The 16,417-nt window shown below is 44.7% G+C and overlaps 1 protein-coding gene across 1 annotated transcript in view; it reads right to left on the bottom strand.

Annotated features, from left to right (window-relative positions):
• The window catches only part of LRRC43 (leucine rich repeat containing 43), a 96,102-nt gene that overhangs the window by 66,789 nt on the left and 12,896 nt on the right, over window positions 1-16,417 (bottom strand). The window contains exon 7 of the mRNA XM_069755531.1: window positions 16,137-16,212. Coding sequence (XP_069611632.1) covers window positions 16,137-16,212 — 76 coding nt within the window. The remainder of the gene's footprint in view (window positions 1-16,136; window positions 16,213-16,417) is intronic.

The following is a 16,417-nucleotide window of genomic DNA, read 5'->3' as shown; positions in this document are numbered from 1 at the left end:
TGTCTGAGTGAGTGAAACGTAGGTGGGCACTAGGACTGCAGCCTGGGAGAAGCTCCTGAGCTCGGTCAGCACAATACAGTGCAGGAGAGAGATTTGCCTCTGGCCACTGTCCGACCAGCGTGCAGAATCTCTTTGGCTACGTTCAGACTAGCGTTGCGCGCCGCTGCGTCGGCGACGCAACGCACGACGCACACAAAAACGCGGCAAAACGCACGCAAAAACGCTGCGTTTTGCGACGCGTGCGTCGTTTTTTGCCGAAAATCGGACGCAAGAAAAATGCAACTTGCTGCGTTTTCTTGGTCCGACGCTAGCGGCAAAAAAGACGCAAGTGTTGCAAAACGCAACACACAAAAACGCATGCGTCCCCCATGTTAAACATAGGGGCGCATGACGCGTGCGTCGCCGCTGCGTCGCCCGACGCTAAGGCGACGCACACTAGCAGAACGCTAGTGTGAACGTAGCCTTTCCGGAGAGCAGGCATTTTACTGCTCTCCACCTCTGCTGTATTGTGTCTCAGCACAGAAGTGGCAGCTCCCAGTGGGCCCCTTCATGTGACAGGGCCCGGGGCGAAGGCCCCCTCTGCCCCCCCAGTAGCTACGCTACTGTCCAGACCAATCCCTGCAGTGGCAAAAAAAATGCTCAGCACAGCCTGATGGGGAGGTGCTTAAAGGGACTCTGTCACCTGAATTTGGAGGGAACAATTTTCAGCCATTGGAGCGGGGTTTTCGGGTGTTTGATTCACCCTTTCCTTACCCGCTGGCTGCATGCTGGCTGCAATATTGGATTGAAGTTCATTCTCTGTCCTCCATAGTACACACCTGCGTGAGGCAAGATTGCCTTGTGCAGGCATGTACTATGGAGGACAGAGAATGAACTTCAATACAATATTGCAGCCAGCATGCAGCCAGCGGGTAAGGAAAGGGTAAATCAAAAACCCCGCCCCTACGGCTGAAAATTGTTCCCTCCAAATTCAGGTGACAGAGTCCCTTTAAGAGTAGGTTCCCAAACCTTGATTAGTAAAATAGTATATAGTTAGCACACTCCAGTAAATGTGATGCAAAGGGGATATTTAATGCTATACATACAGTAGTCACAAACGTTTCGGTCTGCAAGGACCTTCATCATTGTGCTAATAATAGCGAGGGTAAGGTATATGTGGTATAACCCCTAATTAGACTGTTTGCATCAGTATTAAATGTAAAGCAAGAATGCTGGTAATGTTTTGAGGGACCGCACATTGGCCAATCAAGCCTGAGGAGGGCTGAAGGGGAAAGAAAGACGCGGTGGCCACCACAAGTCGGAGTCAATCCCTGCAATGGTTCTCATCATTAGAGTTGAGCGACCTTGACCTTTTTAGAGTCGAGCCGGGTTTCGCGAAACCCGACTATCTCAAAAGTCGGGTCGAGTGAAATCGGCCGATTATGACGTAAAGTCGGGATCGACCGAAACACGAAACCCAATGCAAGTCAATGGGGCAGCATAGTCGGCAGTGAGTGGGGGCCAGGAAAACACCTAGAGTGCCCATTTTAATGTCAAAACCATCCATTCTTCTTAATGAAGCTTGTCAAGCGTAATTTACCTTATAATAATTGGAAGGCATTTGAAATTGGGGGTCATTTGGCTAAAGTTGTGGTGGGTAGGGCTGGTTCAAGTAATTAGTGGGCCCAGGAAATCTGGACCACGTCACGGCAGTGGCGCAGGGAGAGGTAAGTATTTCAACTTTGCAAGTGCTGTGAACCTGAGCAAGCAGGGGGGGCCCACTCGTTGGCATTGGCACTGGCACAGGGCCCCTCAAAGTACAGCGGTGTGTTTGCACGGCGGGGGCGCCTCCCACCGGCAGCAACACTTTTGCGTACCATGAGAGGCCCTGTGCCAGTGACGTCGCCAACTAGTATTCCTCCCCCCACCTGATGAAGGAACCTGCACTTTCATCTGCACCTTCCTGTTTGTCCCCGTGTAAGGTGGTATGGTATGCGGGAAGGGGGACCTGACTTTCAGCAGGGTCACAATCTTGCAGTGTAGCGTGCACGGGAAATGTTGCGTTATGGGTCAATGTACCAGCAGACTCATCTATCACTGGCTGGGCAATGGGCAGGATGAGGAGGAAACACAGATATAGGCCCAAAGAATAAAGTGGGCTAAATGCAGTTCAAAGTTGGTAACACAGGACTAATCAGGGGGCATTGCAGTGGAGGACAACTGGAATGAGAGGCTGACACAGAGAGTAGGCCCAAATCAGTAAGTAGTCGAAATGCAGTTCAAAATTGGCAACAGTAGTAAACAGGCGGCACAGCTTTGTTCAGTGGAGGAGAACAGCAAGGAGTGGCAGACACCGATAGTAGGCCCCAACCCAACTAGTAGGCCAAATGCAGTCTAACATTAACAACTACTTAACGAGCGCCTGAAAACGGAATTTCAGGACAGGAAACCAGGAGAACAGCAAGGAGCGGCAGACACCGATAGTAGGCCCCAAACCAACTAGTACGCCAAATGCAGTTGTTCCGTTTAACCACAATTTAATGAGAGCCTGAAGATAGAAGTTCAGGAAAGGCAACCTGGAGAACACCTTGGAGTGGAACACACCATCTCTCTACACCCCATACCCAATTTGTAGGTCTAATGCAGCGTAGTTTCCAACAACTACTAAACGAGAGCATGATGATCGAAGCATTGGCGAGGAAACCTGGGGAACACCTTGGAGTGGAACACACCATCTCTCTACAGTGGAACACACCATCTCTCTACACCCCATACCCAATTTGTAGGCCTAATGCAGCGTAGTTTCCAACAACTACTAAACGAGAGCCGGAAGATCGAAGCTCAGGAAAGGCAACCTGGGGAACACCTTGGAGTGGAACACACCATCTCTCTACACCCCATACCCAATTTATAGGCCCAATGCAGCGTAGTTTCCAACAACTACTAAACGAGAGCCGGAAGATCGAAGCTCAGGAAAGGCAACCTGGGGAACACCTTGGAGTGTAACAAACCCTCTCTCTACACCACGGAAGGGCTGATTCTTAGGAAGGAAGGCTGTCGGAAAGAAGCAGGGCGCGTCCGAGGGTGATTATATTCTTATTAGGTATATACTCACCCTCGGACGCGCCCTGCTTCTTTATTTGTAATGAATGTTTATTTGCAATGTGGTTTTGACTTACTCTATTTTTTTGGTAAATAATGATTTTATTATTTTCATTGTTTTGCATCTTCTTGGCAATAATATAAAGAAGACGCGACAGGACAACACTCGGTGGATGCCATATTTGTGTTTAAAATTGAAAAAACATTTCAGTTAACTACTTGCAGGAGAAAGTTATTGTAGCTGGTGGCCATTTTTAGTACTGTACCAGATTTTTGTTGTATGTGTTTGTTTTTAATGTTAAAATGTCTGCATTTGATATCTTTCCAGTATTTTCTTTTTTATAAGCAAAATACTTATTTTTATATTTTCTGATGTTGGTTCCAGGGGTACATGGGCAGCAGTGGTGTGGTCAGTGGAGGCCTAGTGGAAGGAGTGACCGCAGACAGGCATCGAAGGCCTAAAATAATAACACATGGCTGTAGGCAATTTTAAATTGGTTCCAGGGGTACACGGGCAGCAGTGGTGTGGTCAGTGGAGGCCTAGTGGAAGGAGTGACCGCAGACAGGCATCGAAGGCCTAAAATAATAACACATGGCTGTAGGCAATTTTAAATTGGTTACAGGGGTACACGGGCAGCAGTGGTGTGGTCAGTGGAGGCCTAGTGGAAGGAGTGACCGCAGACAGGCATCGAAGGCCTAAAATAATAACACATGGCTGTAGGCAATTTTAAATTGGTTCCAGGGGTACACGGGCAGCAGTGGTGTGGTCAGTGGAGGCCTAGTGGAAGGAGTCACCGCAGACAGGCATCGAAGGCCTAAAATAATAACACATGGCTGTAGGCAATTTTAAATTGGTTACAGGGGTACACGGGCAGCAGTGGTGTGGTCAGTGGAGGCCTAGTGGAAGAAGTCACCGCAGACAGGCATCGAAGGCCTAAAATAATAACACATGGCTGTAGGCAATTTTAAATTGGTTACAGGGGTACACGGGCAGCAGTGGTGTGGTCAGTGGAGGCCTAGTGGAAGGAGTGACCACAGACAGGCATCGAAGGCCTAACATAACAAAAATGTCAATACAATGGTATTGTCAGTGGCAGGCATTGAAGGATGTCAGCGCATAGACTAAACATTGGTGGAGCTGTGAGATAATTTTGCAAGTGGTAGAGCACTGTTTGAGCTGGGGTGGGGGGAAACTGTCTTGTGGCCGGCGGTACAGGCCCAGGGCCCCTCATATTACAACGGTGTTTCTGACGTTGGGTGCGCACCACCACCGCCAGAGACACTTTATTGTACTAGGAGGGACCCAGTGGCAGTGCCGTCGACCAAAAGCGGGCTCACCCACCTCTTCAGACAAACTGCACTCTCACGGGTGCTGTCGCCAAGTGTCGATACCACGGCCCCGTGTGGGGAGTTTGGCCATTTAGTGAGGTGTAAACATGTCGTATGCTGGACAATCAGGTGCAGAAAATTACGAGATTGGAAAAGGCATTCAGAATAGTCCACAGGCAAGACCTTTTCATAGGAAAGCTAGGTGTCAGCCGGGCAAGGTGGGGCAAAAGATTTCAAAATCCAGTTGTGGTTCATTTTAATGAAGGTTAGATCATCTACATTTTGGGTAGCCAGACGAGTCCTTTTTTCTGTTAGTATTGAACCTGCAGCACTGAATACTCTTTCTGATAGGACACTAGCTGCCGGGCAAGCAAGCTCCTGCAATGCATATTCTGCCAATTCTGGCCAGGTGTCTAATTTTGATGCCCAGTAATCAAATGGGAATGACGGTTGAGGGAGAACATCGATAAGGGATGAAAAATAGTTTGTAACCATACTGGACAAATGTTGTCTCCTGTCACTTTGAATTGATGCTGCAGTACCTGTCCTGTCTGCGGTCATAGCAAAATCACTCCACAACCTGGTCAGAAAACCCCTCTGGCCAACGCCACTTCTGATTTCTGCCCCTCTAACTCCTCTGGTCTGCTGGCCCCTGCAGCTCGTGTGAGAACGATCACGGGCGCTGTGTGCAGGGAATGCCAGAAGCAAACGGTCAACAAGAGTTGATTGTTTGGTTGCTAATATTAGTTCCAAGTTCTCATGTGGCATTATATTTTGCAATTTGCCTTTATAGCGAGGATCAAGGAGGCAGGCCAACCAGTAATCGTCATCATTCATCATTTTAGTTATGCGTGTATCCCTTTTGAGGATACGTAAGGCATAATCCGCCATGTGGGCCAAAGTTCCAGTTCTCAAATCTGCGGTTGTGCTTGGTTGAGGGGCAGTTTCAGGCAAATCCACGTCACTTGTGTCCCTCAAAAAACCAGAACCCGGCCTTGCCGCGCCACCAATTTCCAGTGGCCCCGGAAAAGCTTCCTCATTAAAAATATAATCATCCCCATCATCCTCCTCGTCCTCCTCCTCCTCTTTGCCCGCTACCTCGTCCTGTACACTGCCCTGGCCAGACAATGGCTGACTGTCATCAAGGCTTTCCTCTTCCTCAGCTGCAGACGCCTGATCCTTTATGTGCGTCAAACTTTGCATCAGCAGACGCATTAGGGGGATGCTCATGCTTATTATGGCGTTGTCTGCACTAACCAGCCGTGTGCATTCCTCAAAACACTGAAGGACTTGACACATGTCTTGAATCTTCGACCACTGCACACCTGACAACTCCATGTCTGCCATCCTACTGCCTGCCCGTGTATGTGTATCCTCCCACAAAAACATAACAGCCCGCCTCTGTTCACACAGTCTCTGAAGCATGTGCAGTGTTGAGTTCCACCTTGTTGCAACGTCTATGATTAGGCGATGCTGGGGAAGGTTCAAAGAACGCTGATAGGTCTGCATACGGCTGGAGTGTACGGGCGAACGGCGGATATGTGAGCAAAGTCCACGCACTTTGAGGAGCAGGTCGGATAACCCCGGATAACTTTTCAGGAAGCACTGCACCACCAGGTTTAAGGTGTGAGCCAGGCAAGGAATGTGTTTCAGTTGGGAAAGGGAGATGGCAGCCATGAAATTCCTTCCGTTATCACTCACTACCTTGCCTGCATCAAGATCTACAGTGCCCAGCCACGACTGCGTTTCTTTCTGCAAGAACTCGGACAGAACTTCCGCGGTGTGTCTGTTGTCGCCCAAACACTTCATAGCCAATACAACCTGCTGACGTTTGCCAGTAGCTGCCCCATAATGGGAGACCTGGTGTGCAACAGTGGCAGCTGCGGATGGAGTGGTTGTGCGACTGCGGTCTGTGGACGAGCTCTCGCTTCTGCAGGAGGACGAAGAGGAGGAGGAGGGGGTGCGAACGGCTACAGCCAATTGTTTCCTAGACCGTGGGCTAGGCAGAACTGTCCCAAACTTGCTGTCCCCTGTGGACCCTGCATCCACCACATTTACCCAGTGTGCCGTGATGGACACGTAACGTCCCTGGCCATGCCTACTGGTCCATGCATCTGTTGTCAGGTGCACCTTTGTGCTCACAGATTGCCTGAGTGCATGGACGATGCGCTCTTTAACATGCTGGTGGAGGGCTGGGATGGCTTTTCTGGAAAAAAAGTGTCGACTGGGTAGCTCGTAGCGTGGTACAGCGTAGTCCATCAGGGCTTTGAAAGCTTCGCTTTCAACTAACCGGTAGGGCATCATCTCTAACGAGATTAGTCTAGCTATGTGTGCGTTCAAACCCTGTGTACGCGGATGCGAGGCTAAGTACTTCCTTTTTCTAACCATAGTCTCATGTAGGGTGAGCTGGACTGGAGAGCTGGAGATCGTGGAACTAGCGGGGGTGCCGGTGGACATGGCAGACTGAGAGACGGTGGGAGATGGTATTGTTGCCACCGGTGCCCTAGATGCAGTGTTTCCTACTACGAAACTGGTGATTCCCTGACCCTGACTGCTTTGGCCTGGCAAAGAAACCTGCACAGATACTGCAGGTGGTGCGGAAAATGGTGGCCCTACACTGCCGGAAGGGATGTTGCGTTGCTGACTAGCTTCATTGGCCGAGGGTGCTACAACCTTAAGGGACGTTTGGTAGTTAGTCCAGGCTTGCAAATGCATGGTGGTTAAATGTCTATGCATGCAACTTGTATTGAGACTTTTCAGATTCTGTCCTCTGCTTAAGGTAGTTGAACATTTTTGACAGATGACTTTGCGCTGATCAATTGGATGTTGTTTAAAAAAATGCCAGACTGCACTCTTTCTAGCATCGGATACCTTTTCAGGCATTGCAGACTGAGCTTTAACCGGATGGCCACGCTGTCCTCCAACAGGTTTTGGCTTTGCCACGCGTTTTGGGCAAGATACGGGCCCGGCAGATGGAACCTGTTGCGATGTTGATGCCTGCTGCGGCCCCTCCTCCTCCGCTTCAGAACTGCTGCCGCCTGCACCCTGTTCCCCCAATGGCTGCCAATCGGGGTCAAGAACTGGGTCATCTATTACCTCTTCTTGTAGCTCGTGTGCAACTTCGTCTGTGTCACCGTGTCGGTCGGTGGTATAGCGTTCGTGATGGGGCAACATAGTCTCATCAGGGTCTGATTCTTGATCAGCACCCTGCAAGGGCAATGTTGTGGTCTGAGTCAAAGGACCAGCATAGTAGTCTGGCTGTGGCTGTGCATCAGTGCACTCCATGTCAGATTCAACTTGTAATGGGCATGGACTGTTAACTGCTTCACTTTCTAAGCCAGGGACGGTATGTGTAAAGAGCTCCATGGAGTAACCCGTTGTGTCGCCTGCTGCATTCTTCTCTGTTGTTGTTTTTGCTGAAGAGGACAAGTAAGCGACTTGTCCCTGACCGTGAACATCCACTAACGACGCGCTGCTTTGACATTTACCAGTTTCACGAGAGGAGGCAAAAGAGCTAGAGGCTGAGTCAGCAAGATAAGCCAAAACTTGCTCTTGCTGCTCCGGCTTTAAAAGCGGTTTTCCTACTCCCAGAAAAGGGAGCGTTCGAGGCCTTGTGTAGCCAGACGACGAACCTGGCTCCACAGCTCCAGACTTAGGTGCAATATTTTTTTTCCCACGACCAGCTGATGCTCCACCACTACCACTACCCTCATTACCAGCTGACAATGAACGCCCCCGGCCACGACCTCTTCCACCATACTTCCTCATTGTTTTAAAAACGTAAACAAACTAACGGTATTTGTTGCTGTCACACAAATTACACGGTGAGCTATAACTTCAGTATGATTTAGCTACCCCTTTACAGGTGAGTGAGACCACAACGAAAATCAGGCACAATGTTACACACTCTGTTGTTGGTGGCAACAAATGAGAGATGCCACACACGCAGGACTGTCACTGAAGCACAAATGTAAATATTAATCTCCCACTGATTTGATTTTTTTTTTTTTTTTAAGGGAGACTTTAGGAAAAAAAAAATAATAGAATAAAATGATTTTTTCAGGAAGAATTTAGAAACCAAATAAAATAAAATGATTTTTTCAGGGAGAATTTAGAAAACAAATAAAACAAAAAAAGGCTTTCTATGGCCCACTGAGTGAGAGATGACGCACACAGGAGTCAGGAGTGGCACACAAGCCCAGAGGCCAATATTTATCTCCCACTGATTGATGTAGTGATTTTTTCAGGTAGATTTTGGAACCCAAATCAAGCTAAAAAAATAATAGGCTTTCTATGGCCCACAATTGGAGAGAGAGAGAGAGAGATGGCACACCCAGGAGTCAAGACTGGCACACAAGCAGAAAGGGCAATATTAATCTCCCACTGATTTGTTTTTTTTTTTTTTTTTTTTCAGGGAGACTTTAGGAAAAAAAAAAAAAATAGAATAAAATGATTTTTTCAGGAAGAATTTAGAAACCAAAGAAAATAAAATGATTTTTTCAGGGAGAATTTAGAAAACAAATAAAACAAAAAAAGGCTTTCTATGGCCCACTGAGTGAGAGATGACGCACACAGGAGTCAGGAGTGGCACACAAGCCCAGAGGCCAATATTTATCTCCCACTTTTTTTTTTTGTTCCAGGGAAAATTTATAAACCCAATAAAAAAAATAATAAATAGGCTTTCTATGGCCCACTATCTGAGAGACAGAGAGAGATGGCACGCTTAGGACTGGCACACAAGCCCAAAGGCCAATATTAATCTCCCTTTTTTTTTTTAAGGGAGAATTTATAAAACCAAAAAAAAAATAAATAAATAGGCTTTCTATGGCCCACTATTTGTGAGAGAGATGGCACGCTCAGGACTGGCACACAAGCCCAGAGGCCAATATTAATCTCCCACTTTTTTTTTTTTTTCCAGGGAAAATTTATAAACCCAATAAAAAAAAAATAAAATAAATAGGCTTTCTATGGCCCACTATCTGAGAGAGAGAGATGGCACGCTTAGGACTGGCACACAAGCCCAAAGGCCAATATTAATCTGCCACTGATTGATTTATTGATTTTTTCAGGTAGAATTTAGAACCCAAATAAAGCAAAAAAAAAAAAAAAAAATGGGCTTTCTATGGCCCACTGAGTGAGTGATGATGCACACAGGAGTCAGGAGTGGCACACAAGCCCTGAGGCCAATATTTTTCTCCCACTGATTGATGTAGTGATTTTTTCAGGTAGATTTTAGAACCAAAATCAAGCAAAAAAATAAATAGGCTTTCTATGGCCCACTGAGTAAGTGATGATGCACACAGGAGTCAAGAGTGGCACACAAGCCCTGAGGCCAATATTTTTCTCCCACTGATTGATGTAGTGATTTTTTCAGGTAGATTTTATAACCCAAATCAAGCAAAAAAATAAATAGGCTTTCTATGGCCCACTGAGTGAGAGATGACACAGACAGGGATGGCACTCTAGCAGAAATGTCAATCTTAATCTCCCACAAAAAAAAAAAAAAAAACAGGGAGTGTCCTTCAATTACTATCTCCCTGCAGTAATCTCAGCCAGGTATGGCAGGCAGCAATAAGGAGTGGACTGATGCACAAATTAAATAAAAAGTGTGTACAAACCAAAAAGATAGCTGTGCAGAAAGGAAGGAACAAGAGGATTTGTGCTTTGAAAAAAGCAGTTGGTTTGCACAGCGGCGTACACACAGCAATGCAGCTATCAGGGAGCCTTCTAGGGCAGCCCAATGAGCTACAGCGCTGAGGGGGAAAAAAAAAAAAATGTAGCTTCCACTGTCCCTGCACACCGAAGGTGGTGTTGGGCAGTGGAAATCGCTACAGCACAAGCGGTTTGGTGGTTAATGGACCCTGCCTAACGCTATCCCTGCTTCTGACGAAGCGGCAGCAACCTCTCCCTAAGCTCAGATCAGCAGCAGTAACATGGCGGTCGGCGGGAACTCCCCTTTATAGCCCCTGTGACGCCGCAGACAGCAAGCCAATCACTGCAATGCCCTTCTCTAAGATGGTGGGGACCAGGACCTATGTCATCACGCTGCCCACACTCTGCGTTTACCTTCATTGGCTGAGAAATGGCGCTTTTCGCGTCATTGAAACGCGACTTTGGCGCGAAAGTCGCGTACCGCATGGCCGACCCCGCACAGGGGTCGGATCGGGTTTCATGAAACCAGACTTTGCCAAAAGTCGGCGACTTTTGAAAATGAACGACCCGTTTCGCTCAACCCTACTCATCATATCTACAACTAGAATCATATTTCAACCTTCCAGACAGTCTCAGTGCTCAGATCTTACTTTATTCCTTTTGACTCCTTCTTACTCCAGAATTCCACATCCAATCACATCAGCTCTTAAATTTACTCATTCCCTCTCATCCTAAAGAGGAATCAATTTGGTTTGTAAAAGATTGGGTGAAAGAGATTGGGATAGTTTTCTCAGAGGAGCAGTGGAATAAGGCCTTCTTTTATACAGACTACTTATGGCATGTAGGGCGCAAGAAGAAAAACTACAGAAACATCACTAGATATTGGTTCTATCTACAGGTTCTAAATTGAGTTTATCCCTTAGTCTCCCAAAAGTGATGGAAATGCGAAACTGCGGATGGAATCATGCACCATATCTGGTAGGAATATCCTTCAATCTGTCAACTTGGGAACAAAATTTTTGATGATGTGTACAAACATATTTCTGGGGAGGAGGTGTCTAAATCCCCTCAGATCAAACTTCTCGCTATGATTCCAGGTTCTTTTAAATCCATTAAAAGGGGTTCATTGAGACATTGCTTGTCAGCTATCTGCTCTATCATTCCTAAAAGTAGAGCACCAAGACTGTCCCATCTATTCAAGAGAGGGACTCAGATGGACTTTTTTTGTAGAATTGAAACATTCTCAGCTCATAAAACTAATTCTGATAGATTTTATAGAACCTGGCAAAGTTGGCTCATGTTTAAAGATTCTACTAAATATCCTCCAGTGCTACTGATCTGATTGATTGATTACTGAATCTACTTTTGAAATTCAAATTGATCCCCTCCCCTGGTCTCACCTCATCTTGTTCTTCTTTCTTTCTTATTACTCCTCTTTTCCATCTTTTTCTCTTCTTTTTTAGTAATACTTCATGGATAATATTTTGAATATATGAGTTCTCATTATATAACGTTAAACTACTACTCTGGTATGATGTAACATTATACGCGATCTTGTAGAATCTCACTATTTTTGTAGTTATGATTACAGATTCATAGTAACATAGTTAGTAAGGCCGAAAAAAGACATTTGTCCATCCAGTTCAGCCTATATTCCATCATAATAAATCCCCAGATCTACGTCCTTCTACAGAACCTAATTGTATGATACAATATTGTTCTGCTCCAGGAAGACATCCAGGTCTCTCTTGAACCCCTCGACTGAGTTCGCCATCACCACCTCCTCAGGCAAGCAATTCCAGATTCTCACTGCCCTAACAGTAAAGAATCCTCTTCTATGTTGGTGGAAAAACCTTCTCTCCTCCAGACGCAAAGAATGCCCCCTTGTGCCCGTCACCTTCGTTGGTATAAACAAGGAACAAGATTCCTTTTACCTTTCTTTTTCTTTTCTGTTTGTTGTATTAGGCTGGCTTCACACTCAGCGTATGAAAATACGGTCCGTATATTACGGCCGTAATACGCTGAAATGTCCCGAAAATAGTGGTCCGTAGCTCCTCCGTAGGCAGGGTGTGTCAGCGTTTTGTGCGCATGGCATCCTCCGTATGTAATCCGTATGGCATCCGTACTGCGTGGTTTTCTCGCAGGCTTGCAAAACCAACATACCGCTATAGAAGTGATCCATGTGTCCCAAAAAGAAAAAAATATATATATATATACTGTATATATATATATATATATATATATATATATATATATATATATATATATATATATATATATATGTCAGTAGACACATATATGTATATATATTAATATTTTTTCCAGCGCTATACAGCTTGAAAGCCGGTAATTCAATTACCGGCTTTTTCTTTCTCCTTTCTAAAACCCGACATGATTTGAGACATGTTAAATAAATAGGGCAGCACACTGCAGCGCCAAAACATGCGAACTTGAAAAAACGAAATTTGAACTGCATTACTGCACTAGAAATATGAAAAATGAGAGCTTTTAGCGCACAAAAATGGCCAATTTTATGTGTACCTCGTAGCCACGTTAAGGCATCTCTCTTATATGAGGTCCTATGCTTGACCTACCTCACTGAGAATAAACGTCTCCATCTGAATGGGTACATGTAAAAACCTCTTCTTGGACTCAAATTCTCTCTCTATGTGGAGGGGTATTGGACCTACTATAATTAAAACACCTGAAGCTAGGAGGCGGGGAGTGCATGATCAGAAGGCTAGAGAATACATTTCAAAAACCTGACCTGCACATCCAAACATAGACTGAGTGTGAACAGGTGCTGAACCCAGAGTCGCCAACTCGTATATAGTTAAATAAATAGGGCAGCACACTGCAGCGCCAAAACATGCGAACTTGAAAAAACGAAATTTGAACTGCATTACTGCACTAGAAATATGAAAAATGAGCGCTTTTAGCGCACAAAAATGGCCAATTTTATGTGTACCTCGTAGCCACGTTAAGGCATCTCTCTTATACGAGGTCCTATGCTTGACCTACCTCACTGAGAATAAACGTCTCCATCTGAATGGGTACATGTAAAAACCTCTTCTTGGACTCAAATTCTCTCTCTATGTGGAGGGGTATTGGACCTACTATAATTAAAACACCTGAAGCTAGGAGGCGGGGAGTGCACGATCAGAAGGCTAGAGAATACATTTCAAAAACCTGACCTGCACATCCAAACATAGACTGAGTGTGAACAGGTGCTGAACCCAGAGTCGCCAACTCGTATATAGTTAAATAAATAGGGCAGCACACTGCAGCGCCAAAACATGCGAACTTGAAAAAACGAAATTTGAACTGCATTACTGCACTAGAAATATGAAAAATGAGAGCTTTTAGCGCACAAAAATGGCCAATTTTATGTGTACCTCGTAGCCACGTTAAGGCATCTCTCTTATACGAGGTCCTATGCTTGACCTACCTCACTGAGAATAAACGTCTCCATCTGAATGGGTACATGTAAAAACCTCTTCTTGGACTCAAGAAGAAATGATTTGAGACATGGTTTACATACAGTAAGCCATGTCTTCTCTCCATTTTTTTTGCAGATTCCACACTACTAATGTCAGTAGTGTGTATCTGCAAAATTTGGCCGTTCTAGCTCTTAAAATAAAGGGTTAAATGGCGGAAAAAATTGGCGTGGGCTCCCGCGCAATTTTCTCCGCCAGAGTAGTAAAGCCAGTGACTGAGGGCAGATATTAATAGCCTGGAGAGGGTCCACGGTTATTGGCCCCCCCCTGGCTAAAAATATCTGCCCCCAGCCACCCCAGAACAGGCACATCTGGAAGATGCGCCTATTCTGGCACTTGGCCACTCTCTTCCCATTCCCGTGTAGTGGTGGGATATGGGGTAATGAAGGGTTAATGCCACCTTGCTATTGTAAGGGGACATGAAGCCTAATTAATAATGGAGAGGCGTCAATTATGACACCTATCCATTATTAATCCAATTGTAGTAAAGGGTTAAATAAAACACAAACACATTATTTAAAATTATTTTAATGAAATAAAAACAATGGTTGTTGGAGTATTTTATTCTACGCCCAATCCAGTCACTGAAGACCCTCGTTCTGTGAAAGAAAAAACATAATAAGCCAACAATGCAAAACCTGGGAGCTTTCTAGGTAAGTTCCCACGATCTATGAACATCCAGCAGAGGGCGCCTCACCGCAAATGAAGCTAAATATAGATCATTGATCTATATTTAGCCTCATTCCCCGGGGTTTTGCAGCAAGGAGCAGCCTGCATTAGCGGAACTCCTTGCTGCAAAATGTTTTAACCCCTTCAGAAGGATTTACATCGTTGGACGTTACAGATCTGCGGAGGGTAAGTATATTGTTGGCTTATTATGTTTTTTCTTTCACAGAAGGAGGGTCTTCAGTGACTGGATTGGGCGTAGAATAAAATACTCCAACAACCATTGTTTTTATTTCATTAAAATAATTTTAAATAATGTGTTTGTGTTTTATTTAACCCTTTACTACAATTGGATTAATAATAGATAGGTGTCATAATTGACGCCTCTCCATTATTAATTAGGCTTAATGTCACCTTACAATAGCAAGGTGGCATTAACCCTTCATTACCCCATATCCCACCGCTACACGGGAATGGGAAGAGACTGGCCAAGTGCCAGAATAGGCGCATCTTCCAGATGTGCCTGTTCTGGGGTGGCTGGGGGCAGATATTTTTAGCCAGGGGGGGGCCAATAACCGTGGACCCTCTCCAGGCTATTAATATCTGCCCTCAGTCACTGGCTTTACTACTCTGGCGGAGAAAATTGCGCGGGAGCCCACGCCAATTTTTTCCGCCATTTAACCCTTTATTTTAAGAGCTAGAACGGCCAAATTTTGCAGATACACATTACTGACATTAGTAGTGTGGAATCTGCAAAAAAAATGGAGAGAAGACATGGTTTACTGTATGTAAACCATGTCTCAAATCATGTCGGGTTTTAGGAAGGAGAAAGAAAAAGCCGGTAATTGAATTACCGGCTTTCAAGCTGTATAGCGCTGGAATAAATATTAATATATATACATATACCGGTATGTGTCTCACTGACATATATATATATATATATATATATATATATATATATATATACCTATTCTATGTGTACACATTTATTCTACCTATTCTACTGTAAGCTGTCAGTGTGATTTTACTGTACACCGCACTGAATTACCGGCTTTTCTCTCTAACAGCGCTGCGTATTTCTCGCAAGTCACACTGCTTGTCCGTGTGTAATCCGTATTTTTCACGCTTCCATAGACTTTCATTGGCGTATTTCTTGCTCAGTACGGTGACAAAACGCAGCATGCTGCGATTTTGTACGGCCGTAGAAAGCCGTATAATACTGATCAGTAAAATACGGCAGATAGGAGCAGGGGCATAGAGAATAATTGTGCCGTATTTTTTGCGAGTTTTACGGACGTAGTTTCTGCGCTCTTACGTCCGTAAAACTCGCAAGTGTGAAGCCGGCCTTACTCTCTTCAATAAATAAAATGTATGAAAAAAATACATGATTGACATACAGGTGCCATTTTTGATGCCTATCTTCATGAAAAGTGTGCTGGTGTAAGATGCGCCAAATTAATTAAGAAGTGTACACATCTCAATGAATTTGGCGCATCTTTCAGCTATTATGTAAGCTGATTAGCAAATCGCACAAGATTTATACAAGATATTTTGGGGGACATATAGGGGGAGTTTGCCGCTTTTATATGGGCTGCGTTAATAGACTGGTTAAAGGTGGTGGCTTTAGTTTAAACTTGGTCATAGGTTCCCTATAATACAGATTAAGAAATAGAAACAGGCAGATGAGTTCTAAGTATAAGAAATGCAAAAACGAATTATAGGAGTAAGAAACAGACAAATTATAGGCAAATTGCATATTTACATTTATGATAAATAATACTGCCTGTTTTTTTGTCACATTACATATGTAGAGTGCATCATTTTTTCACTTCAGTAAAATCATCTATAAATATAGCACTGTTCACCCACGCACATTGCCGTTTTTCACACTGTCAACACAGAATAAGTTACCGGTGTGAAGGTTCAGTGGGTTATGTTGTACTTGCCCTTCGGTGGTCATCTGCTGCAGCCGGTTGCACATGTTAGACTAAAAATAAAATGAACACACCCAGTAAGTTATATAAACATGAATTTTCACATAGACTAAATAATACTAATATAAACAACTATATACAAGTAATACCAGCACAGACATAGTAAGCAATAAGCTTTTTTTGCAGTTCAATAGCTTTTAGGATTTGTGTGATTTAACACAATGTGTGTCATTCTTGCATATAATCACAAATCCTTTG

The sequence above is a fragment of the Ranitomeya imitator genome, chromosome 1 (genome assembly GCF_032444005.1).
Source record: "Ranitomeya imitator isolate aRanImi1 chromosome 1, aRanImi1.pri, whole genome shotgun sequence".
NCBI classification, from domain to species: Eukaryota; Metazoa; Chordata; class Amphibia; order Anura; family Dendrobatidae; genus Ranitomeya; species Ranitomeya imitator.
The sequence above is the reverse complement of the archived record's forward strand: the minus strand, read 5'-3'. Positions and strand labels throughout refer to the sequence as shown.